This window comes from Tachypleus tridentatus, chromosome 2, assembly GCF_004210375.1.
Source record: "Tachypleus tridentatus isolate NWPU-2018 chromosome 2, ASM421037v1, whole genome shotgun sequence".
Classification (NCBI taxonomy): domain Eukaryota; kingdom Metazoa; phylum Arthropoda; class Merostomata; order Xiphosura; family Limulidae; genus Tachypleus; species Tachypleus tridentatus.
Window position 1 is genome coordinate 64,650,016 of NC_134826.1, and position 26,689 is coordinate 64,676,704.

A 26,689-nucleotide genomic window follows, 5' to 3' on the forward strand; every position below is an offset into this window, starting at 1 on the left:
GATTTACGTCTAGTTTTCGACTGAGAATCGAAAGGACAAGACTGAAACGTCAAAGAAGGAAGTACGTTCACACAATTTTATATAAACAGTATGACTAGCAGAATAAAAGTGAAGGTGTAGTCTTAACCGTGTAGCTTGAGTTCTGTCTTATCAGGCCTGGCATGGGCAGGTGGTTAAGGCACTCGAGTTGTAATCCGAGGGTCGCGGATTCGAATCCTTGTCACACAAAACATGCTCGCCCTTTCAGCCGTAGGGGCGTTATAATGTGATGGTCAATACTACTATTCGTTAGTAAAAGAGTAGCCCAAGAGTTAGCGGTGGATGGTCATGATTAGTTGTCTTTCCTCTAGTCTTACACTGCTAAATTAGGGACGGCTAGCGCAGATAACCCTCGTGTAGCTTTGCACGAAATTCAAAACAATCTGTATTACCATGGTTAACAATAAAACAGTTTCGTTAAGTTTGCTTTGCGTTATTAGTGTTAAGCATTTATATAAACAGTACGATTTCCTCAACTTGAATTGATATTTCGGTCGAAAAACACAAAAAGTTTGTTAAATTAACTAGTAGCTGGAGGGGTGAAGAGTTGAGATAAGGTGAGAAGATAAAACACCACGGAAGTCATCATTAAACAGCCTAATTTCACATTCACATTTTTATTCCCTTCACATACTGGCCCTTACTGTATTAGATAATGTCCAAGTTGTCACACTAGTTTAAAACATGTCGGAACTTTAGAGAAGCTTGTATCGCTTTCAATCTTGCGCCTCTCCTTTATTACACCCATGTGATTCTGACGCCTCGACTTAATATTATCTTTTTATTTACATTCGGATCATGTATACTGTACATATCGGTTTTAAAGGTTACAGAGACCTCTAGTTTATTACAAGTAAACTAGGTCTCTGGGTGATAGGACTCACGGGGATTTACTTGAGGCAGGTGTCCTAACTTTTCACCCTGTTGTAAAATTCAGTGAGGAATAGGGACTTTATACAATTATCACAGACAGTCACTGGTCCCGTGGCAAATAAGGTGCGTCCCCAACCGTAGAAATTTCTTCCGGCGTCTGTTATAGAGCTAGAACTCATCGAAGATGTATCCTAGTGTGTTTTGTAATACTAAGGAACCTCTTTTATTTTTTGAAAAATTAATCTGTTCCTTGTCAAAACGCGGAATCTAATAAGTAATTATTTTTATCTAGATAAACTAGTTATACAGAATGTGTACAGGACAAGTATTATTATTATAAAAATCGTTTAGGGGGCGTTACAGCAGAGTAGCATCAAATATATTATTTAATTCGCTGTCCAATTTCTGACTCAAGTTTCTCAGCAAAAATGTGTCAAATATATCACAATATCAAATGTTTCTCTCTCTCTCTCTCGACTCGTAATCCGAGTGTTGCGGGTTCGAATCCTAGTTTCTCCAAACGTGTTTGTCCTTTCAGGCATGGGGATGTTATGATATGACAGTCTCTCCCACTATTCATTGCTTTTCAACAAGAGTTGGCGGTGGATGGCTTTGATTAGCTGCCTTCCCTCTAGTTTTTCACTGCTAAATTAGTGATGACTAGCGCTTATAGTTCTCATGTAGTTTTGCGCAAAATTCAAAACAAACTAGACTCTCTCACTTAAGCAAGTAAATTGCGATTTAAGGTAGGTTACTTTTATATATTACGATAAAAATATAATTTAACGGAAAATCGATCTTTCTTCAGATCTTAGGGAAATGCCCCCTCCCAGTGGCACAACTGTAACGCTAGAAACTGAGTTTCAATGCCCGTTCTGAGCAGATCGTAAATAGCCCAGTGTTTAGCAAATGAACCTTTAAGAGTGAAGTATAAGAAACGTAAAGCAGACGATAATAACAGGTCGTGCAAGGCTAGTTATACTCAGTTAATTAAGTTTGGCTATCGCTAAAAATCTAGAAAAATGCCATCGATTGCATCAATACAAAGATAAACGAAGCAACGCATTAATAAATTGAGTTTAATGACCAGTATAGGAAATATGAAACCTTGCACCCGCCAGAACTTTTGAATTCCTGTAATATCGAAGCTGTAATTAAAAGTTTTATTAGTGTTGGACAGCTGCCAATGTCACATCACAATTCAACCTTCAATCAGGCTTCCCATTTTTTGCTTGTTTATTTGTTTGTCATGACGTCAATTTTGTTAAGCCAATGAGTAGACAGAGTGCGCTAAGCTTCTGTTAGGTGCTAAAGCGATCGGTGCTTCGTGCGTCTGTCACACAGAGACGGGACTCGTCGGATCGCACGTACTGTTACCGATGTTTCACTTCTACTATCTCGTGTTGTGTCCGTTGTTTGTTTCGTAGCCTTTCGTGTAAACTCTTTGTATAAACTTCATTTATTCTTGGTAGATAACAAAATGGAGTTTATACTGCCCATTTTATTGTTCGCATACTTCTTTATTGGACTAATCGGAATAACGAGCGGCGACAAGCTAACATCAGTTCCTCCAAGTTCTGAATATAGCGCTGCTTCTGGAAGCCTGGAGGATGTAGCTTTAAACTGTTCACATGTGCGTCATTTACTGAGCATAAAGAATTTAAAACAACTTTCTATCATGTCAGATAAACCTATTCAAGGTGAGATTTATGGTTTATAAACTCTCTGTTAAATGGCGCACTTTTTGGTTTTGTTGTTTTTAAGCACATAGCTACACAATTGGCTGTGTTGTGCTCATTACGGGTATCGAAACCCGGTTTAACGTTAAAGCGTCGAAATAATGTGTTCAAAGAGAGAGAAAAATTGTTTTAAAGTAAATTCAACGTGGGTTTTTAGTTTTATTACATTCCATTTTGTTATTAAAGAGTTTTTATTAAATTAACACCTTTAGACCGGTTCAAATGAATATCTAATGTACCAAAGACTTAACATTTTTTTATAGTCTAAGTATTAACAAAGCTGCAAATTTTCGTAACAGATTCGTTAAGAGGTAAAGAAAGTGTAGTTTTACAAACAAAATGAATAAAACTATCAGTTTAATATTCGAATCTCACACAGTTCATCATCAGCGACCTGACTGTTTTCATAGATTGGTTTAGTTTGTTTGGAATTTCGCGAAAAGCTACACGAGGGCTATCTGCGCTAGCCGTCCCTATTTTAGCAATGTAAGACTAGAGGGAAGGCAGCTAGCTAGTCATCATCACCCACCGCAAACTATTCGGCTACTCTTTTATCAACAAATAGTGGGATTGACTATCATTTTATAACGTCCCCACGGCTGAAAGGGCGTGCGTGCTTGATGTGACGGGGATTCGAACCCGCGACCCTTGGATTACGAATCGATTTTGAGTCTATTTTTCTTCACCATATAATAATATGAATAATTTAAATTAATTTAGTTTGTATACAACCACACTATTTGGGTACAAACAGTTACTTTATGATAACCACCTGGCCATGCCGAGCCGTTTTCATAGAAAATACACAAGTAGTACAAGTTTTATGAAATAATTCGAGTATTAACATAAAGAAAATAATGTACATAAAATACGTAAAATTTATTTAGTTCTTTGTGATGTTTATTGTTATATACATAAATTGATGTGTGTGTGATAGAAAGATGAAAACATTTCGGATCGCTGATGATAACCAAAAATGAATATAATTTTCTAAGCGTCCTAAGATTAAAAGTGTTGATTTGTTCCCCCAAAACTTTTCTTCTATGCATGACAGATATTTTTAGCCCAGTTTTCCCCAGAAGAAGAAAAGTCCACCTTTCGGAAGCGCTCGGGTTATAGGGTTTTATTTATATCTATAAAAACGCCATGATCCTACTGTGTATTTCTAACGTCATGAAAATATCTTTAACTATCATATCTTACATGATTAGTTTCAAATTACATTTTAATAATAATAAAAATACATGTATCAGAATCTGTTTCGTTTATCGTATTTGTGAATTATTTTCAAAACGTGTATCCAGTCCCTTAAAAAGTTTGCATTTGAAGATAATAAAATAAACAAATTTCCTTGTAACTAATAGAAGATAATAATTATACACGTGTCTATTTATTTCACTCGCATTTGTTTTTATTTGTAACCTAAAACTTCTAATGGGTTATCAATCATAATTTGAAATATTTTACCCTTGAACTATATATATATATATATATATATTTGTTTAGAGCAAAGACACATTCTATCCCGGGGAAACGAACCCCGAATTCCAGCGTTTCAAGGACGCAGAGAGAGAGTTGTGTATTCAAATGTTTCAACGTTGGGTTCTCGAGGACACGAGACTTTGAGATGACGTTATTTCAGTCATACAGATATAAATGAAATGTGGAAATACAGCCGGTTTTGTAAACATATGTAGTCATCTTGTATGGCATTACATGTAAATTACTTAACACGTAGCAACAAGTTTTTATGTGATTGTACGGCCATGGGTACGCACATTGACATTGTCACTGAAATATGACTAAGTTTTGATGTGTTGTTATCGAGCCACAAGTTGTTATTGTTTTCATGGGGAGGGCTAATAGGAAATAGAATAACAGCTTTCAAACTCTTATCATGTGGCCAAGCGCGTAAGGCGTGCGATTCGTAATCCGAGGGTCGCGGGTTCGCGCCCGCGTCGCGCTAAACATGCTCGCCTTCCCAGCCGTGTGGGTGTATAATGTGACGGTCAATCCCACTATTCGTTGGTAAAAGAGTAGCCCAAGAGTTGGCGGTGGGTGATGATGACTAGCTGCCTTCCCTCTAGTCTTACACTACTAAATTAGGGACGGCTAGCACAGATAGCCCTCGAGTAGCTTTGTGCAAAATTCCAAAACAAACAAACTTATCATGTGGGGTCCTGTTGTTCAATTCCATGGACAACGCTACCAAATATAACCTTGACAACTTTCAGATGTTATCACTTTGGGTTTATAAAAAATGCGTGAAATATTACTAAATAAATGTGGTTTTTGTTAATATTAATAACATTTGATTAATCACTCCCATCATCAGCATAATAATTTAAATAAAACCTTGAGATAAATCAAGCATTTACGTAATTTTATCACGAATTTACTTTCGAGAGATAATTGAATCCAACGCCCCATTCTTGTGAAATAGAGCATCTCGTTTTATGACTTTACACTACAAATAGTTATCCAGATTTATAAAACCAATTATGCATTTTTATGTTTTTAATGAACTACAAACTATCAGTGATTAACTAATAAATTGTAACTTTTAACTATTGTATAGCGATATGTTCTGCATTATCCTCCAAAGAAAGAAACTATTCTGAATATCTTAAACAATAAACTGTTAATTAAATAATTTCTTAACCAACAAAAAGGCTTATCCAGAGGTAGTTAGTATAAGGAGCCTGTGGAAGCCTAGTCCCCCCCCTTAATAATACATCTCTCAAGGGGCATTATCCTCGCCAATTAAAAATGTCAAACTTATATGTAAAGAGAGACAGAGAGAGAGAGATCGGATGAGAGTGTATGGGAGCTATTAAGGATAGTTTATTCATTCAGGACAACAAGTTGATTTATCCCAACTACCAGAAATACCCCTCCTCTCCGGGCAGGTATAACCACTAATTCTTGCAAAAGTGTATTAGGCTTACGGCCTTCTCTGGAATTCTCATACAGTTCCTCATAGTTGATATTCAATAATGTCCATCATCCATGAGAAAAATTATTTTATGGAAATTTTATGCAACAAATGAGCTATCATCACAGCGTTACAACACAAAGTAGGTTTTATTGAAATATTTCTTTGTAGACGTAGTGTTTAATGAAAGTCTCTTACTTCTCTGTTGCAACACTCACGAGATTTTCACTAACGATAATTTTTAAATTTGTTTTTTATTGTCTTATATTTGAAACTTATTCTATTTTGTTTGTAATGTTTATTGTTTAAATCTAAAACATATTATTTTTTTGGAAATTTCAATTATTTTATTTATTGCTCAGCTATAAAAATACTGCCTACTTTAAAACTATCACCCGGTTACGACTGGTGATGATCGGTGCGGTACTTTCCAAGATCCGAGTTTTGTGTGTACACGTCAAAAGCTCCAGTATATTATGATTTTGAAACCCCCGCAAAAGAGCCATGCACCGCTTATAAGTTGCTTGTTAATTAAGGTACTTTTAAATATATTCAAACACTGTGTCTTAGTTATAGAACTTTAATCAAATGAATTAATCATCTTTTCATTATATTTGGGGAAAAGTATTGAATAAACCTAAACCACTTAGAATAGTTAACGTTTACGCAGTGTAGTAAGAGATAAAACTTTTCGTAGTTAGTGAAAAATATAAAATAACAACCGAAAATAAGGTTTCAGCGGTTGGAGTGAAGAAATGTGATTGTTTTCAACAATATTCATTCAAAAACCTTTGAGCGAGAGAAAAAGAAAAAAATGCCAAAATTCGGACCGCACTTAAAGAGTAAGTAATATCTCTAAAACAGAACAAAATAAAATAACTCGGAATAGCTCGTATTGTATTATTTTATTCATTGGGCTTAGCTCCTAATTCAGGAATCAGACTTTGTTTTGTGTAACTCGATCTCAGTAGCACAGCGATATGTTTTCGGGCTTACAACGCTAAAGACGGGAGTTTAGACACTCGTGATGGGCAGAGCAGCTTTCTGTAGCTTCGTGCTCAACTTCAAACAAACAGCGAAACTCGGTGATGATTTTACTCGTGAATTAAGAAACTTTAAAGCACGTGCTGCAGTGAGAGTAATGCCAAATTGTTTTATCGTGCAAAGTTTATTATATATATTACCTAATGTTTGAGTTAAGCTAGGGTTTTATCTACTTTTTTTGTGCAAGAGTAGTTCAAAATCGTTGGTTCTTTTTCATCTGCGTGCCATGGTTTAGTTCACATATACTTGAAATATGAAAGTAAAAAGCAAGTGTACTTCTTCGGGTTTGGTTTGTTTGATTTGAATTTCGCGCAAAGCTACACGAGGGCAGTCTGCGCTAGCCGTCCCTAATTTAGCAGTGTAAGACTAGAGGGAAGACAGCTAGTCATCAACACCCACCGCCAACTCTTGGGCTACTCTTTTACCAACGAATAGTGGGATTGACCGTCACATTATAACGTTCCCACGGGTGAAAGGGCGAGCATGTTTGGTGTGACGAGAATTCGAATCCGCGACCCTCGGATTACGAGTCGAGTGCCTTAACCACCTGGCCGTGCCGGGCCACTTCTTCGAGACAGATAACTATTAGGTTATCGTATGTAACTCTTAGTGGGTAAGTCGTATAAATTAATCGATATAAACGCAAAAATCATTTTAATGTTTTGTTCAGACTAATATGTTTTATTATCTAAATGGTTCTCTTCTACTGTTCCAAAATTCTTTTTTTCTCTGATTTTAAAAACGCTCCTCGATATTTTTTTTCGTGTTCGTTATTATAGGCGTTGAGTTAAGAATGTGCTCAGCGACCAGATCCTGTTGCAACAAAGAAATGGAGGAAAGCTTTATTACAGCTGTGAGCAGTGATTTTCGTCTGACGGTTCAAAGAAGCAGTTCGTCTTTGAAATCTTTGCTCAAAACCACTTCCACACGTCTTCAAGGTATGTAGAGGTCGAGTTACACTTATTATAACTGATCTGTCCATATTATTTACAATATATAGCACCAAGAAGTGCAGTGCCTCTTTATATTTTTTTTTGAGTAAAGGATATGGTTCCTGCATTAAAAAAAAGGTAACAAATTATATTAACCTTGTTCTATACTTCACGACCACCGTATTATTCAGTGCTTTATTTACAGATGTATTAATTTGTTGTTATTTGATTGCTAAATTGATGCAGGGTGCGTCCACCAGGAGGGAGGCGACCCCTATTGGAAGGCTCTACCCCTAACAGTCCCTGTAAAATATAAATTTAGAATATAAAAAAGTTAAATTATCTACATTTGTAACTCTCACTGATACGAAAGTTTTAATTTTTTTATGGCTCTCCCCTTCTATCCCCAAATAAAAATCTCAGGAACGCCACAAACTCGATGTGGATAAACATTAACAGATTAAACTTCATTTTGTAAAAAATGACCATTCTAAAATAACTGTGTACAAATAAGCTGGCTTTTCTATATTCTGTCATTTCAAGATTAGGGACAGATACCCCTTTTTTTTTTTAGATTTCTACGAAACGTCAGAAACAAACAAACTCTATTTCTGATTAAAACTAGAATACAGATGACCCAACAGGAAGGTTATCTTATGAATGAAGGGGTCTTTCTCGATGTGTCTGTTTCGTCCATCTCGTAACACTACGGTCATTGCCGTATTAAGTTGTGAGACTAAAAAAAACCTCCATTTGGCCTCGGCAGGTAGGCAGAGAACTTCCATCTTTCCCCTAAATGGCGCTAACATCGACTGGTTAGCGCAGGCCTTGAGGGTCGAAAACCAGAGAACCAATTACGTCTCTTTCTGGGGAATCAACACACTGACTCCAGCAGTAGAACTTATATCCTGTTTTAAATAAAGACGGAATTGTGTGAGATATATTTTATTACCAAGGCTTGTCCGAGTAATTTTTGTTGGCTTGGAAATGTGGCGTTTGGAGGCTTTTGCCATGAGGTGTGTGATCTATTAAAGTAAACTTCATGTTTGATTTTAATTTTCAAAGTCAGAGTCAACCAAACTACAAAGAATTATGTTTTTCATTGGTAATATTTTTATATGGAAGTCGTATTTTGAACTTACGGCAAAGTTACTAAGGCTATTGACCCCCTCACACACACACACACACACACACAACACACTTTCATCTGGTGGCTCAGAGGTCTGTTTGATATTTCATGACGTTAAAAATTCAGTTTTGATACCCGTGGGTGACCACAGCACAGATATCTTACTATGTAGTTTCGCATTTAATAACAAACAAAAAATATTACCTGTCTGTAGCTTACCACCCATACTAAGGAACTGGCATTCGCTCTTATAACCCATCCGCTTCTTAGGTTCAGGTAATATTTTGTTTGGCAACAGAGAAAAGCAGCGAGTTTCGGCTTTTACTTCGAATATGAGCACATGTTACAAAATGAAAATGTATATTTCTAAAGATTATGATTTATTTAAAATAAAGCACCTATGTTTTATCTCCACCTCTAACATAGTATTTTTATTGCTTTAGGTCTTATAACGCTATAAATCGGGATTCTATACATGTGAGCACAATGCAGTCAGCCGATTGTGTAGCTTTACGCTTAAAAACGAATTAAGTTTACGGATTTCAAATCAGAGGTGTGTAAAAATAGCATTTCAGATCTTTCCTTTGTTCCCAAACATTCCCTATTCAGGAGGTCCTTTGCTCAATGTCAACACTTATAAAATAACGTTCACAAGCTTCCAGGTTGTACCTGAAAATCATAGGCCATAAAAGATGGCTGAAGTGACTGGAATTATGGAAATCTTATTTGACCACTTACCCTTCGAGTCCCTTGTTACAGTCACAGTAGACATTTGTATGGTGGAAGGTCTCTGAAATGTCTGTTAAGATGTGTTGTTTGTTAACTTTCCTGTTATCGTCCCTTGTAAAGATGGTTATAATGGTGGTGTCACAGCAACAACAGAAGTAACAGTTAGTTCCAAGATTAGGATAGAACCTTCAAAATTTTTCTTATTCAGTGTGATTAACTCTATATAAAGACTTATTCTTAAGTTTATTATTCTGTAGGAAATTAGAAAGGAACGAATGGATGAAAGTTGTTTGTTTGTTTGTTTTCAAAGGTTCACTTGAGCTTTACTTTAACGCTTTTAAAATTCCACGGCGAGAAACAACGACTGCGACTCAGACTAGGATTTTTGAAATGTTTTTTTAATTTCAGATTGTTTGTTTATGTTTATTTCAGTTTGTGAAATTGTGATAATTGTGTGCTGAATCTGAGTACCATGAAATATTCGCGATATTTCTTAGAAAACAAATAAATATTTTCATTTCGTTTATTGAAAAAATTTGTTTGTTTGCAATTAAACATAAAGCTTCTATTATTATCTGGGTCAAATAAACAGTTACGTTGTACTCTGTACTGAACTTATCACAGTTACGTTGTACTCTGTACTGAACTTATACAGTTACGTTGTACTCTGTACTAAACTTATCATTTGTAACGAAGTCACCTAGAATCAAGAAACAGTCTAGTCAAGGACTTGGGTGATGTCATTTGTTCGGTTGGTTCAGAATTTCGCGCAAAGCTACGTAATGGATATCTGCACATATTCGAACATAATTTGAACTAACCAATTCTTTAGCTACTCTAATCTGACCGAAAGTGTGAGTTGGCATTACTGTTATAGATATCCTAAAGAGAAAAGCGTGTTTTTGTGACAACAAGACAGGAACCTCAACCTTCGGATTAATTGCCCGGTCACGCTAACCAATAGTTCACACCCGGCCTGTTTTATGATTGACTACTATTTCTCGACATTTTTGTCAAACATAAAGAACGTTGGTGTTCATCGTCAATACATAAATTTCGTCATGAATACTTTGTCTAAACAATCTATCAAAGAATACATAAATAACTATTTTAATATTTCGTAAATATGTTGGGCCTTTTCAACATACTAATAAATTCTGTGGAAGAATTTTTACTTGAAACTGAAAATAAAATAATAAACGCCTTTCATCAAAATATATTCTTCTTACTTAGAACAAAAACTAGAATTTTAAGTCACATTAATAAAAAGAAATAATTTCATTTATTTTTCACCCATTTGCGCTCAGATGTCGTTACAAACCATCCGTGAAATTTTGGTTCCCATTAGCGATAGAATTTAATATATATTTGATTATTTATTCTGTTTCTGGTAATGGCTAGTTTAGAGTTTAAAGCATGACAAGAGTGACTTTGGAGGTTCAGCTAACACTATAGATCTGAATATATATTCACAGAGATGATCATTGGTTTCTTTCGTATCACGAGGATGTGATTGAGCAGATATAGAAAGGCTAGGATTTTTAAAGGTAAAGTATACTAAATAAAGAAAATGTCAAATGTTGCATAATAAAGATGAGTCAAATCCGGTAAGTCACAGATGTTATTATTTAATCACAACTTCGTGTTAAACTCCTATACTTTATTGTTAGGTTTAAACTTTTTGTGGATATGTCATTGTGTAATAGCACGTCTTCGTAATATATGCTCTACAGCAGGGGTGGGCAACTGTGGCCAGCTCAAGTTTAGGAATCAACTTTTTCCATCATTTATTTTTTATCGCAAATTTGGTAATCAGTAACTGCACTGCCTCACGTCATCGCTGATGTCACGCACTTCATCACTGCCCCAGACTCCACCCATTTTGTAACGTCAGTCTGGTTTAGATGTTTGTTATCGAGTGTAGGTTGTTTTACATGCGCTTGCAAACATATTTTTATTGTACAAATTTCAAGTGTTTAAATATATTTTGTTTATAATCCCATAATATGGATAAGTGGATAATTCTAAAACGAAATAATTCAAATAATGGTGAAAATAAAGACGATTTAATTGATTCTGGCATCACTGCCGGAAAGAGAATACGAAGCTTCAGGGAAGAGGTAAAATAACAAGCGAGCAATCACAGTCTGTTCATGAATTTCAATTAAAGCTAAACCTCCTTGCGGAACAATTACAAAAGAATGATTTGACACATTTTGCAAAGTTGAATAGTTTTCTAGCAAATAATAAGGATTATGATTTCTCTGATGCTAAAGATGATCTCTATGTAAACTGGATCAAAAATCTATCTCAAAACTTTAAATCACATTTCTCAGAATTTAAAAATTTGAAATTGATATTTAAATTTTTGCATTTCAATTTAACTTAGAAACTTTCAGTAAGTAAATTACGTCTTTTTTGTCTTTGGATAAGTGTGGATTTGAAGACGAAATGTTTACCCTGCAAAGTGTAGAACACATAAAAGGTAAACAAATATGTTCTATAAGAGAGATGTAGCTCACTCTTCTGAGGCCTGGAATGACCAGGTGAGTTAAGGTGTTGGACTCGTAATCTGAGGGTCACAGGTTCAAATCCCCGTCACACCAAACATGCTCGCCCTTTCAACCGGTGGGGCGTTATAATCGGTCAATCCCACTATTCGTTGGTAAAAAAGCAACTCAAGAGTTGGCGGTGGATGGTGAAGACTAGGTGCCTTCCCTCTGGTCTTACACTACTAAATTAGGGACGGCTAGCGCAGATGGCCCTCGTGTAGCTTTGCGTGAAATTAAAACAAACAAACACTATTCTGATAAATGAGAGTTTCCAAATTTATAGATAGCAGTTTCAAAATTATTCTCCATGTTTGGATCCACATTGGTGTGTAAGCCAACATTTTCTACATTAGATTTTCTCAAGTCTAGATACAGATCTAGGCTAACTGGCATAAATTTATAGGGAGAGCTAAGACGCTCATTGAGCATAGATATTAAGCTAAATTTCACGAAACTTATTGATGGAAACCCCATCTATTTTCACTTTGAAGGTTAGTTGAAATGCAGTTATTTTGATTAAACTAACATTTTTTTTTTTTTTTAATAGTATGGCCAACGTTGTTTTCATTAGCCACAGTTGTGGCCACTATGAAAAATAAGTTGCTCTCTCCTGCTCTACAGTATTCAATGAATGATAATGTACCTATTATAGGTCAACTAAGTGGAATTCGAGGAAATTTTAATGCCTTGGTACTCTCGTTATTAGAAATAAGAGTTTACGTTATCTCGAAATATGCCCTGACTTATGATCGACCCCGTTAGGTTAACGAGAATTTGATTTTAGCGATACAGACTGGATTTCGTTTCATATTACAATATCAGAAAGATACATTTGCGATCTGTAAACGTATACCAGTGTCTAGTGACTTACCACATGTTTTAAATAGAACTTAATCTGGTTTATTTGTTGGTTTGTTTTTGAATTTCGCGCAAAGCTACACGAGGGCTATCCATGCTAGCCGTCCCTAATTTTGCAGTGTAAGACAAGAGGGAAGGCAGCTAGTCATCACCACCCACCGCCAACTCTTGGGCTACTCTTTTACTAACGAATAGTGGAATTGACTGGCACATTATAACGCTCCCACGACTGAAAGGGCGAGCATGTTTGGTGTGACTGGGATTCGAACCCGCGACCCTCAGATTACGAGTCAAGTGCCTTAACCACCTGATGATGCCGGGCCAATTTAGAAAGAAATCATCCATCATGGTTTGCTCTTCATTGTTAATGAATCGATTTTTCACTCAACAAAAACGGTGTTCAGTAAGAAAGAATCGATTTTTTTTCTTCATTGCAAAAGCTCGTAATCATTATTTTAAAAATCCGAGTTGAAACCATTTTTATTAAATAATAACATTTTATGTTTCGTTTGAATATTCCTACATCATAGTAGAAACCTAATAAGCTTAGGACAGGTGTATGTTGACCCTTCTTTCTGTCACGTTTTGTTATTGGTGCTCTTTTGTTATTTCACTTGTATGTAAACAAATACACGAGGTAAGTGTAAACAGTCTAAAATAGCCTTCGTTAGTTGGGCTCAGCGTGGGCAGGTGGTTAGGGCGCTTGACTAGTAATCTGAAGATTGCGGGTTCGAATTCCTGTCACACCAACATGCTCACCTTTTCAGCCATGGGGGCGTTATAATGTGACGGTCACATCTACTATTTGTTGGTAAAAGAGTAGCCCAAGAGTTGGCGGTGGTGGTGATGACTAACTTCCTCCTCTCTAGTCTTAAACTGCTAAATTAGGAACGACTAGCGCAGATAGTCCTTGAGTAGCTTTGCGCGAAATTCAAAAACAAACAAACAAACCTTTATTAGATTTATATTTGACAAAAACAGGAAATAAGTGAACAGAAAAGTTATTTCGGAATGCATATTTTCTTTTCTTCATTTTTGTATCAATATATAAAGAAACAATCCTTAAGCTAAAATAACAAAAAAACCTAAAATATTTTTGTGATATAAAACTACACGTGAAGACCACGTATATTTTATTTGATAGGTCCGATTGTTGTTATAATTGTGTAGAAGAAAGCATTATTTGCTTTGTGAAATGCTTATAAATGCATTTGTATTACTTTATGAAATGTATTTATAATTTTGACAAAAAGCATTAAAATATAATAAGTGCCCGTTATTCACCGAAACTGTTGCAGTGAGAGATGCTATCACAAGGTTAAGTGATTCGATTACGGCATGATCTACTGCTGCGCGAACCTAGCTATGGATTGAAAAGTTCAAGGCTCGAGCCGCGATATATTGTTGAAAACGCACTGTATTTCCTATGTTGTTACGTTATACCTGTAATAGTTTTAAAATAGCAGAGTGGGTGGTGAGTGCTGCTGACTTACAGTCCTTTTAATTAGCTATTCTAAACTAAAGATTGCTATGCCTGAACTAGGCTGTTTTAAAACTTGTGACGTACAAGGTTCTGTTCGGGTTGAAAATGCCAATTCCAAAGTCCTCATTGGAAATCTGTGTAGGAACTTTACTCTATTTCTTTATATCTTGGAGAGAACGTTATTTGTTTTGTTAAAGTTTTAAGAAAACAAAATACGTTCAGCTGTAATATTTCAATTGAAATCATCAACCAACTCTTTCTTATACGTAGGCTATGTTTGTCATTGGCCCTCGCTAAGGTGTTAAAGTGATAAAAAGGGCCACTATGTTACATTCACCTCTAGCTACATGGCGTTTTTTCACTGGTGTCAGCAGCTGTTATTGTCGTGGAATCAACGTAACCTTGCTTGCGACAATAATACGATAACTTTTTGTTTGTTTTAGAGAAAAGCTACATTGGGCTATCTGCTGTGTCCACCACGGTAAATCAACCCCCGGGTTTTTAGCGTGGTAAATTCGTAAACTTACCACTGTCCCACTGGGAAACGGAAATCAGGAGTCTCACTGACTGCTCAGAGAAAGTTGGATGAACTGCTATACCATTTAAAAACATACAAGAAAGCGAAAGTACATTAAGAAAACCACGTAACAACAACAGGAATGTAAGTGCGCTGTCGTTATTTTCAGAACAAAACAGATAAACTCAGATACCGGAAAAGAAAAACGTTTTGGCAGAACATATTGGACACCTTGCAGTTGGAGGCTTTTCAAAAGTAAAAACCTTACTGGAGATGCACACTATGTTACGCTTGACAGAGCAAGCACATTGTAGTAAAACAAAAACACAAAGCTTTAAACATAGATAAGTAATTTCACATTAAATTGCAAAGTAATCAGCCCATTACTATTGTATTATTCAAATACAATAAGATAAACAGTTCCTTCACAAAATATATATTTTTCTATTGTAATACACGGAAATGGCTGAAGTTATTATATAGTAATACACAGAAATGGCTGAAGATATTCTATAGTAATACACAAAAATGGCTGAAGGTTTCCTATGGTAATACACGTAAATGGCTGAATTGCTTGGTAACATCACCATTTTGTGCGAGTATTTTGTTATAGTTGACTATAAAAGACGTCTTAGTGTATACTTGGTTTTAAAAGGGGGCGCTTTTAATCTCTGTTCATATATCGTAAGGAAAATGTTAAACTTTGTAACAAATACAAGAACGTGGCGTTTCTACTTGCGTTATAGATACTGCACCGTTTCCGTCAGTCTCACTTATTATATTCTTACACAACTATTAAGTGCGGTAACCAGATATGTAAAAGTTCGTAAAATGTTCGTTGGTTTTGGCTTTTGTATTACTAAAAACAATACCTAAGCTAGGAAAATAATTTGTTCTGTTTTTGAACTGGCATTCAAGTAAAATCAGTGTGATTTAGAGTTGAAGTTACAAGTTCACAAAGCCTTGTTACTTGTGTTTGTTTGTTTTTTGCACAAAGCTACTCGAGGGCTATCTGTGCTAGCCGTCCCTAATTTAGCAGTTTAAGACTAGAGGGAAGACAGCTAGTCATCACCACCCACCGCCAACTCTTGGGCTACTCTTTTACCAACGAATAGTGGGATTAACCGTCACATTATACGCCCCCACGGCTGGGAGGGCGAGCATGTTTTAGCGCGACGCGGGAACGAACCCGCGACCCTCGGATTACGAGTCGCACGCCTTACGCGCTTGGCCATGCCGGGCCTATGTGTTACTTGTGTTTCTTTGAACTCCAAACATGTCAGTGGTTTAGACTTTTTTTTTTTTTTTGCCTGATCCTAACTTCTGGAGGAGGACCCATGCAGAAACGAAGTACCAACGTGAAAAAAAATACAACTAAAAAACTATAAATCCCATAACACAACGACATTCGTTAATATGCAAATTATCACTCATCCAGTATAGTTTACTTTGATCGAGAATGCACGTGTTTGAAGGCTAAATATACATATTAGAAAATGCGCAAGTATTTGATAAGGTAAAACCATCAGGAGGACGTGTGAAGACTGTAGATACTGGTAGACATTCTTAACCCGCTGTTTATTCCAGTGTCTGTGTGATTAATCTAGAATGATACAGCACTGATAATTTGGTGTGTGTGTGTGTTTGTGACTTATTCTACAGTCTACTGAACAGGAATATATTAAGGACTAAAATATTAAATGTCAAGGTCGCGAGCCTCTAATTTCGCATTGATCGTCTCTGCTCGTCTTTTTTTTATTATTATTCCTCGGATTGCGTCCTAACTGAACATGCGCAGAACATTAACAGCTAAAGATAAGCACTGAGTCAATAAACGTAGCTTGTGGACTAGCATTCAAGTGAAATAAAGATAACTTAGAATTGAAGCTAAAATTACCAGAGGTCACTCGCATGTTGTGTTTCTTCGAAGTTTTAAAATTATTCAACATCTGGTTATCAAAGTTGGCGGATGTTCACCCCTTGAGAAGTCTGTAAACTATCTTCGCTCTTTCCACTGCGGAGAATCGAACACTGATTTTAGTGTTGTAAGTCTGTAAGCTTAGTGCTGGCTGACTTACTGGGAACGTCTGTAAACCACTGTCTATGTGGTGTGTGAAATGTCAGAGCTGGATGTGTATATCATGTGTGAAATGTCAGAGCTACGTGTTTATGTTGGGTGTAAAATGTTTGTTTGTTTGTTTTGAGTTTCGCACAAAGCTACTCGAGGGCTATCTGCGCTAGCCGTCCCTAATTTAGCAGTGTAAGACTAGAGGGTAGGCAGCTAGTCATCACCACCCACCGCCAACTTTTGGACTACTCTTTTTACCAACGAACAATGGAATTAAGCGTAACATAACGCCGTCACGGCTAAAAGGACGATCATGTTTGGTGCGCCCGGGATTCGAACTCGCGACCCTCGGATTACGAGTCGAACGCCTTAACACACTTGGTCATGCCAGACCAGGTGTGAAATGTCAGATTGAGTTAAATGAGGAGATGTAATATATGAATACACATTAAAATAATTCAAGTGTTTTAATAATTACTTATTATTTTTATTAATAAATAATATGTTAAAACGCTTAATTTTGCATTATTGCGCCATTGACTCTATCCTAATCGCTCGCCTTCCCCCAAGAAGTAATTTGTGCCCTCCTAGGGGAACGCACCCCACACTTTAAGAAACGTTAGCGTAAGCTTCTCTTGTTATTCTTTAGTCTGAGTATTTGGACGAACCGGGATAATTTCCTGAAGTTTCGACAGTCCCCGCTAGGACAGCGGTATGTCTACGGATTCGCAATTCTAAAATCAGGAGTTCGATTCCCCTTGGAGATCACAGCAGATAGCCCGATGTGGCTTTGCTAAATGTAAAAACAACACGCACACAAAAGTTTCGACAACTAGTTTTTCTCAGAGACGTTCCCTATTCTACTTGTAAAGTATGTGAAAGAATACGTTAGAGGTGTGGCTCAGGTAATGTCAAGTCCTTCAAAAATTCTTATCTGAAACAGAGAAAACACGCAAGCACTCGAAACAACTTGCAAATTAAGGTAGATAAAAAAAAAATATCGTCACACACGAAAGCTTCGATCATGTGTATTAGCAAACATTATCTTATCGTGACTGGTGATCGTTTATCTCAAGTGCCTCAAAGATCTAGAATACTAACTATGGAAAGGATCGTTACAGACGACTTCGTTTGTTTGTTTTTTTAATTTCGCACAAAGCTACTCGAGGATTATCTGTGCTAGCCGTCCCTAATTTAGCAGTTTAAGACTAGAGGGAAGACAGCTAGTCATCACCACCCACCGCCAACTCTTGGGCTACTCTTTTACCAAAGAATAGTGGGTTTTACCGTCACATTATAACGCCCCCATGGCTGAAAGGGCGAGCATGTTTAGCGCGACGGGGATGCAAACCCGCGACCCTCAGATTACAAATCGCACGCCTTAACACGCTTGGCCATACCGGGCCAAAAAAAAATGGTTCCCATGCCGAGATTTGAACCCGGACTTCGTTTCACGATGTATTTTGGATTTCATAATTTGGGGAAATTTTATCGATAACCTTTCGATATTCTCGCTGTTAAGAGCATTTCCACGAACTTGACTACTGATCCATCTTCAAGTCGCTGTGGGAATCTGACATCATCATCGCTAAGCCTGAAGTTATCTATCCTTTTTCTTCGTCAGTCTCATCCTTCTTGTCTTCCTCTCACGCGTATTGTCGACACGCAAACTGTCGGTCTCCAATTCGAGTCCACGTCACATCGGTCATGCTCGCCTTTCTAGTCATGAGAGCGTTATAATAAGTTAGTCAATCCCCCTATTTGTTGGTAAAAGAGAAACCCAAGAGTTGGTTATGAATTGTGATGACTAACTGCCCTGTCCCTATCCTATCATTGCTAAATCAGAGACAGGTAGCGTACATAACCCTCGTGTAGCTTTGCGTGAAATTCGTACTGAAATAATCGTGCATGTTTTGCTTGACTCTTCTCCAACTTGTATGATGTTTCAAATACGCTGGTTGAGTTGCTTGGTGGTTAGCACATCATCAGAGACAATCCTACTTTCAGTCGTCAATGAGTGTAGCTCTCGCGACATTAGATCAAAGTAACATATTCCACTGTTTTCAGAGTGTGTTGTGTTTTTTTCGAAACGTCTCTCATTTATATTTATCGTATACAACAAAGACATAAAATTATCATATGTCCAATAATCAAATTAAGTTTGAAGCAACAACACAAGAACCCAAGACGTCAGGTACATTGATGCAAACGTCATCAGCGATTTAATTTTACCTATGAACAAATAACTTCCCAAACAGGGGAGATATAGATGAAAAATATAACGCTTTAACCCTGCCTTTTTGGGGGGATGCTGTATTTTACAGAAAAACATACCCTAACCTTACTTTTTTGTAGAATAACAATTTGAAGGAATGGTTTTCAGGCCCGGCATGTTCAGATGGTTAGGGCACTTTACTCACAATTTGAGAATCTCGGGTTTGAATCCCTTTTCACGAAACATGCTCACCCTTTCAGCTATGGGGCTTTATAATGTGATGGTAAGTTATACTATTCATTGAAAAAAGAGTAACTCAAAAGTTGGCGGTTGGTGATGATAATTCGCTGCCTTCCCTTTAATCTATCACAGTTAAATTAGGGACGGCTAGCGCAGATAGCCTTCGTGTAGCTTTATGGGAAATTCCAAACACACCTAACCAAGGAATAGCGTGAAATAAAATCATACGTTTCTTTTTATTTCGGCGTTTTACAATTAAATATTATGGTTAAAATAAAGAAACAGGGAAACCTTGTATATGAAGCAGTGAACAGTTATTAATTACAAATCATGATAATATATTCATGCGCAGAATAAAATAAATCTCCCTGGGCTCCCTGGGCCTATAGAAACACGTGACAATTTCGATACGTCGACAGCAGAGAAAAACGACACTGCGCATGAGGGGAACATCAATAAGTCGATGATAAAATACGCTATATAAGTTGAGGTAACAGTTATTTTTGAAAACATAATAAAGAATCACCCATTGATTTGTTATGTACCTTTCTCTTTTACATCGTCTTCGGTTTAATCTGTCACTACGTTTTTTGAAGTATGAGCAGCTTTTCCCAGAATTCATTACACAATTCAAGCACGTGATGACGGCATGAACTAGTTAATTAATTTAACTAACTTGAGAAATCTGCCCTTTCTCGAAATGCGGGTGCATACCCTCCAGATGTCGTCATCTTCACAAAGAACTAAACGTGCCCACGTTTGGTAGGACGAATCTAACCGAAGCAAACAACTCTAATATAATGAAGGCAATCTATATGTCCACTGTAAGTGACACGATAATTTAACACATTACAAATAACGACCTTCGACGGGAAGGGGAGACATGAGTAGCACATTTTTGTAACGCTGTAGAAATTTCAGCCTCAGAACTCGTTAATTAAACTGCGCTATTCACAACTTGCTAAACTTTTGGCGTCTGCACAAAATAGCTCAAATACACTGTACAAACATTAGCGTTTCTATTGCATTGAAAAGTGATGTTGGACGATCTGATTTTCATAAACGTTTTATAAGGTGATGTAATATGTTATCTTCTGTGGAATACAAACGATATGACATCTTTCGCAGGATGAATTTTAGGAATGATATGATATCTTGCGTACAATACATCTTTGTAATGATATATCTTCCCAGAGATCAACCTCAGCAATGATATGATATCTTCCTTACAATACATCTTTGTAATGATATGTCTTCCCAGAGATCAACCTCAGGAATGATATAATATGATATCTTCCGTACAATATATTTTTGATATCCTCTCGAAGATAAATTTTAAAAATGAAATGATTGTTTGTTTGTTTGTTTTTTAATTTCGCGCAAAGCTACACGAGGGCTATCTGCGCTAGCCATCTCTAATTTAGCAGTGTCATCACCACCCACCGCCAACTCTTGGGCTATTCTTTTACCAATATTGGGATTGACCATCAAATTATAACGCCTCCACGGCTGAAAGGGCGAGCATATTTGGTGCGACGGAGATTCGAACCCGCGACCCTCAGATTACGAGACGAACGCCTTAACCCACCTGGCCATGCCGGGCCCAAATAAAATGACATCCTCCCTAGGACAAGCTTTAGGAAATATATGGTATGATATTTCCCTAGAAATGACATAACATGATATCTTCTCTAGAATACATTTTAAGAGAAATAAAATATATCTTCCTTAGGACATATTTTACGAACTATAAAGTATAATATCTTCCATAGGACACCTTTTACGAATGATATAATGTGATATCTCCTTAGAATAAATTCGAGGAAGTTTTGAATTTGAGAGAAGAGCCACTTAGATGCAGGTAGCCTGATATGGCCAGGTGGTTGAGGTACTCGACTCGTAATCCGAGGGTCGTGGGTTCGAATCCCCGTCACACGAAACATGCTCGCCTTTTCAGCCGTGGGAGCGTTACACTGTGACGTTAGTAAAAGAGTAGCCTGACAGTTGGCGGTGGGTGATGATGACTAGCTGCTTTCCCTCTACTCTTACATTGCTAAATTAGGAACGGCTAGCGCAGATAGTCCTTGTGTAGCTTTGCGCGAAATTAAAAAAAGTTAAGTAAATATACTAATATAGCGCACCTAAGCGACTGACAAAATCTAAAAATTATATCAAAATTAAATGTCAGGTGTACTATCTTAACTTAAAGACAGTAAATTTTTCTATTTCGAAATTGTGCATAGAATTATAGGGACAGCTAGCGTAGATAGTACTCGTGTAGTTTTGCACAAAATTCAAAACAGACAAACTTAGATGCAATGAAAATTTATCTTCAAAGGTTACTTATTTTTATACAACCACACGTTGTGCAATTTCCACTGAATTCAGAGGTCAAACCAAAAGCCAAGACAACGACATTTTTATCTAAGCTGGTCATACAACTTAAATCCTCGCCCGTACAGATAGATTACTTCCTCGTTTGTATATTTTAGTGCCTGTTTTTGTCTTTTATTTTTCGTTTCTTGTTTTGTTTCTTAGTTTGTTTTGAATTTTGCATAAAGCTACACGAAGCCTATCTATGCTAGCCGTCCCTAATTTTGCAATGTAAGACTAGAGGGAAGACAAATACTCATCACTCACCCACCATCAACTCTTGGGCTAGTCTTTCACCAACGAATAGTTGAATTGGCCGTAAAATTATAACGCCTCCACGGCTAAAAGGGCGAGACGGCTGGTGTTACGGGGATTCGAACCCGCGACCCTCGGATTACGAGTCTACCTCAACCACCTGGCATTTTTGTTTGTTGTAGATCGTTGCTTGTTCACATTTATATTGTTTCTTTCCGATTTATCTCGTTGCAGAAGCGTGTACTCATGTCTGGTTCGTGATGCTTTTCAGAATGTATTAGTGATGTATATTTTCAGTTTAGGAATACAAATACTTTATACCAATTTTTTTCGCAGTGTTCGTTTCTTCTTCGTTTAACGTTAATCAATCACATTTCTTTCTTTTTTTTGTATCACAAACCTCGCACAGCAAAGTTTAAAATGAAATAGTAAGGACTTCGATTGGGGTGTGTGTTTTCTTATAGCAAAGTCACATCGGACTATCTGCCTAGTCCAGCGAGAGAAATCGAATCCCTAATTTTAGCGCTGAATATTCATAGGCTTACCGCTGTGCCAGCAGGGGACGGGGGAGGAATGTACAGGAGGGAGGTTAAAATACCATTTGAGACAAAAATGCTGAGCTGAGTCAACGCGGGAAATAAGAAACGTTCAATGAATTATAAAAAGATAAAAATATTGAAACTCTTGACTGACGTTCTGTTAGTACAGACGTTTAAAATCGTGGAAAATTTCCACAGTCGTTTAGTATCATGCTAACGATTAGCGTGCTAAGATGCATCTCGGAGGTTCATAGTTTCATTTAGCTTTTTCATTCAAGCATCAAAAGTAAAATTTACCTGTTCCATGCGTTCCACGTTTAATTATTAGTTAATGTGTTTAAAATAAACAAATATTTTATCCTATATCTAAAAATCACAGACAGTCCTGTGTCGTGTTGTTTTATTTTATTTTTTTGTTCTATCCAAAGTGCCGAACAAAGCCTTATCAGCGGTAATTACTGTTAACTGACTGTCAGTAATTTGGCTGTTAGCTCAAAGTAACTCATGTCTGAACCCGATAATAACCTCGAACCTTTCTTTAACCCACGTTCATATGTGCTGTAAATATTTCAACTCTCACCATTGACTAGTTTTAGAGGTTTTTCTATGTAAAATGACTAATCAATAGCTGTAAATCGTATTCGTGTATTTATATGTAACTGTTTACAATTTGTTAAACAAATATAAAAATAAAACAGTCAAAAGTTTGTGCTGATTAGAAAGACTAAAGCCTGGTTATAAAACCCGTGTTGGTGCTACACTTAGAAAAATATATAGCTAACTACAGTAACACGTGGAAGATTTGTGAATGAATATGATCGAAGTTAAAAGCAATATCATTGAGCTATAAATAATGTGTTAGTAAACACCTATAAGAAGATACAATACTAATAATGTTTGTTTGTTTGAAGTTAAGCACAAAGTTATACAATGGGCTATCTATGCTCTGGCCACCACGCGTATGGAAACCTGGTTTCTAGCTTTGTACGTTTCATAGACACAACGCTCTGCCACTCGGGAGTCACCTGAAAGAAACGTTCTACAATATCAGAATCAAGCACATTATAGCTCCAGTTAAAAGTTTCGGTTTCCTGTTTCTCTTGCTTAACTGACTAACTTTGGCTTTCCACGTGCACTAACTAGTCACTCCTAAAACCATTGGAAACGCTCTAACAACGCATAGAAATGCAAAATTTAACGATAAACCTTTCCTCTTTTTTTCTATAAATTAGAATATTAACACTTTAGTAGTTTTTTGTTGGGTTTTTTCAAATAATTTCACTACCAGTAATGTACACAGAGACAGAGATCGCTTTTATCCACTTCAATACAAAAAAAAGAGAAAAAAGGATTAGGTTTAAAACCATTCATCATGTTTGTGCATGGTGAAGTGAGCTCATTAGAAATGATGAATAAGAGCTAATTGAACTCAAGTAGGGTGTCTTTTTGGTGAAAAGAAAACTAAAAGCTGTCACCTTCTCAATCAATTAAACCTTTTCCTATTGAGGTCACTGCGTATTTAACTTGTCAAGTACGGTCTGGGGTCACTGCAGATCTTCAGTTTCTGTGTAAACTTTGAGTCAGTTGTCAGATGTATACAGCTGACACCTTCTTGATTACCATACAACTGGTTAAAGCAACCTGTAACATGAAATAACTGCATAATTTGGTCATTTTGTTAAAAGTTCTTAGACTGGCCGTTTTTCACTATACTTGATCGTTTGCTTAGATTTAAATGAGATTTGTCTCTGTTTATTTTTGTCTGTTTGTTTTTAAGCTCAAAGCTACACAAAGGGATAATTGTGTCATGCCAATTATGGGCATCGAAACTCGAATTTTTACTGTTATAAGTTGGCGGACTTGCTCTTAATGAATTAAAAATAGATTAAAAGAACAACAACTTTCGAACACTTGGAAACTGTTCAGACACTTACCCGTAATAATAGTATTGACACCAGGGTAATTTATAAAAATATTACAAAATGGTTATACGGGGAGTTTATAAAGATACAGTTTGGTTTGTTTGGAATTTCGCGCAAAGCTACCTAAAGGTTATCTGCGCTAGCCGTCTCTAATTTAGCAGTGTAATACCAGAGGGAAGGCAGACAGTCATCGCCACCCACGCCAACTCTTGGGCTACTCTTTTACCAACAAATAGTTGGATTGACCGTCACATTATAATGCCCCCGCGGCTGAAAGAGCGAGCATATTTGATATGATGGGGATTCGAACTCGCAACACTCGGATTACGAGTCGAGTGCCAATTGTCTAAACCAGCCGGCCATGCTGGGCCTCATCAAAATGACTAGATTATAAATATTAGTAATTAATTAAATTATTACAATATATAAAAGAACGCAAACTATAAAAATATTAGCAAAACTTTTTGTAAAACCTCCCCTTATCTTCAGAAGAGCCAAACTTACTAGATCTACCAAATTTAATTTAATTGTTGAAACAACTGGAAATATTAAATAACGGTACGAAAGATACAGAACCTCTTAAATCTGATTCAAAATAATATAACTTCAGACAAGAGCTTATTTGTTTGTTGTTAAACATCTGATCAACATCGGGTATCGAAACCCGATTTTTAGTATCATTAGCCTTACTCTGCTAAATAATTCGAATATTTTTAGCACACCTTAGGTTGTCTTTGTACAACTTGAGTCGGTCTTTTTTTTCCACAAAAAATGTGATTCTTTCCCTTACTATAAAAATAACAGTCAAATTCTGTTATTTGATCAGAAAATGACACCTTAAGAGTTGGCGGTGGGTGTTGTTGACTAGGAGTCTTTATTCTAGTCTGTCTCTTCAATATGAGAAACGTACAGTCCTTAGTTTGTTTGTTTGTTTTTGAATTTTGCACAAAGCTACTCGAGGGCTATCTGTGCTAGCCGTCCCTAATTTAGCAGTGTAAGACTAGAGGGAAGGCAGCTAGTCATCACCACCCACCGCCAACTCTTGGGCTACTCTTTTACCAACGAATAGTGGGATTGACCGTCACATTATAACGTTCTCACGACTGAAAGGGCGAGCATGTTTGGCGCGACCGGGATGCCAACCCGCGACCCTCAGATTACGAGTCGCACGCCTTAACGCGCTTGGCCATGCCGGGCCGGAGTTCTTAGCACTAATACTTTGGAAACATGATTAAACCTGTATAGCATTTGACACTCCGGTTTAGTTGCATGTGTTTATAAGAAAAAGGAACTGGAATTTTGTAAATGACTTAAAAGGGAAGTATTTTTAGGTGTTTAACTTGTAAGTTTGCTTACTTTGTGTGTATGTTTATGTACTTGGGTGGGAAGCAGAAAAGCAAACCAACTCCACTGACACACAAATAACCATTGTGTACGTGAGAAGTATTCGATGTCAATTAGTTCTGGTTAACATCATGTGCTTGTCACAACTGATACTGTAGCTAAGGTCTGTGTCTGTCTAAACCACCATCCAAGAGGAATTTTCTTTTGAATCAACTTAATAAAATCATCTCAGTTGCTCTGTAATTGAAAAGTAATGAATATCTCAGTTCCAAAATGCATGTCTTTCTCTTAGTTAACTACTCGGTTTGTCATCTGCTTACTATTAGTATCGTGGGAGATGATATAGCTGCGGACTCTGGAACAGGGCTGGTCGTGTTGTGGATTATATCAGCCACCACGTTCTGTCGTATCACATTTCACACCTACAGTACTGTAAAGTGAATCAATGATGTTACACTGGGTGAGAATGGTGGTTAGGACACTTGGCTCACAATCTGCATGTAGGGCTCAAGTCCGGTTATCAGAACCATTGGAAAAATGTATCCTAAGAGTTAGCGGTGGGTGGTGTTGACTAGTTGCTTTTCTTATAATCTACCACTGATAAATTAGGGGCATCTAGTGAGTAGCTTTGTGCGAAATTCAAAGAACAAATAAACCAGATGGAAAACCATGCGTCCTCAAAATTCTTTTTAGAATAACTTGGAGGCTGGAATGTGGATGAATGGTTAGGATCCGGGCTGCATATCAGAAGGTCCAAACTGATATGCCGCTGAATGTGCTGTGATACATTATATGCGTTAAGGCATTCGTTTAAAAGTAGCCACATAAATAGCGGGTGCTGGTGGTCAGCTATGCTAAAACAGGAACTGTAGGAGTCTATGGCCTGACCGTTTAAATTTTTGT

At 36.9% G+C, this 26,689-nt stretch overlaps 1 protein-coding gene across 2 annotated transcripts in view; it reads left to right on the forward strand.

The window, feature by feature from the left end:
- The first annotated feature begins 2,156 nt into the window (after positions 1-2,156).
- LOC143244015 (glypican-5-like) overlaps positions 2,157-26,689 on the forward strand; it is a 49,876-nt gene continuing 25,343 nt past the window's right edge. Inside the window, exons 1-2 of one of the 2 annotated variants that reach the window (XM_076487957.1) lie at positions 2,157-2,612; positions 7,410-7,568. In XM_076487957.1, coding sequence (XP_076344072.1) covers positions 2,393-2,612; positions 7,410-7,568 — 379 coding nt within the window. In that variant the 5' untranslated portion in view covers positions 2,157-2,392. The remainder of the gene's footprint in view (positions 2,613-7,409; positions 7,569-26,689) is intronic. The other variant, XM_076487958.1, reaches the window with a different exon arrangement.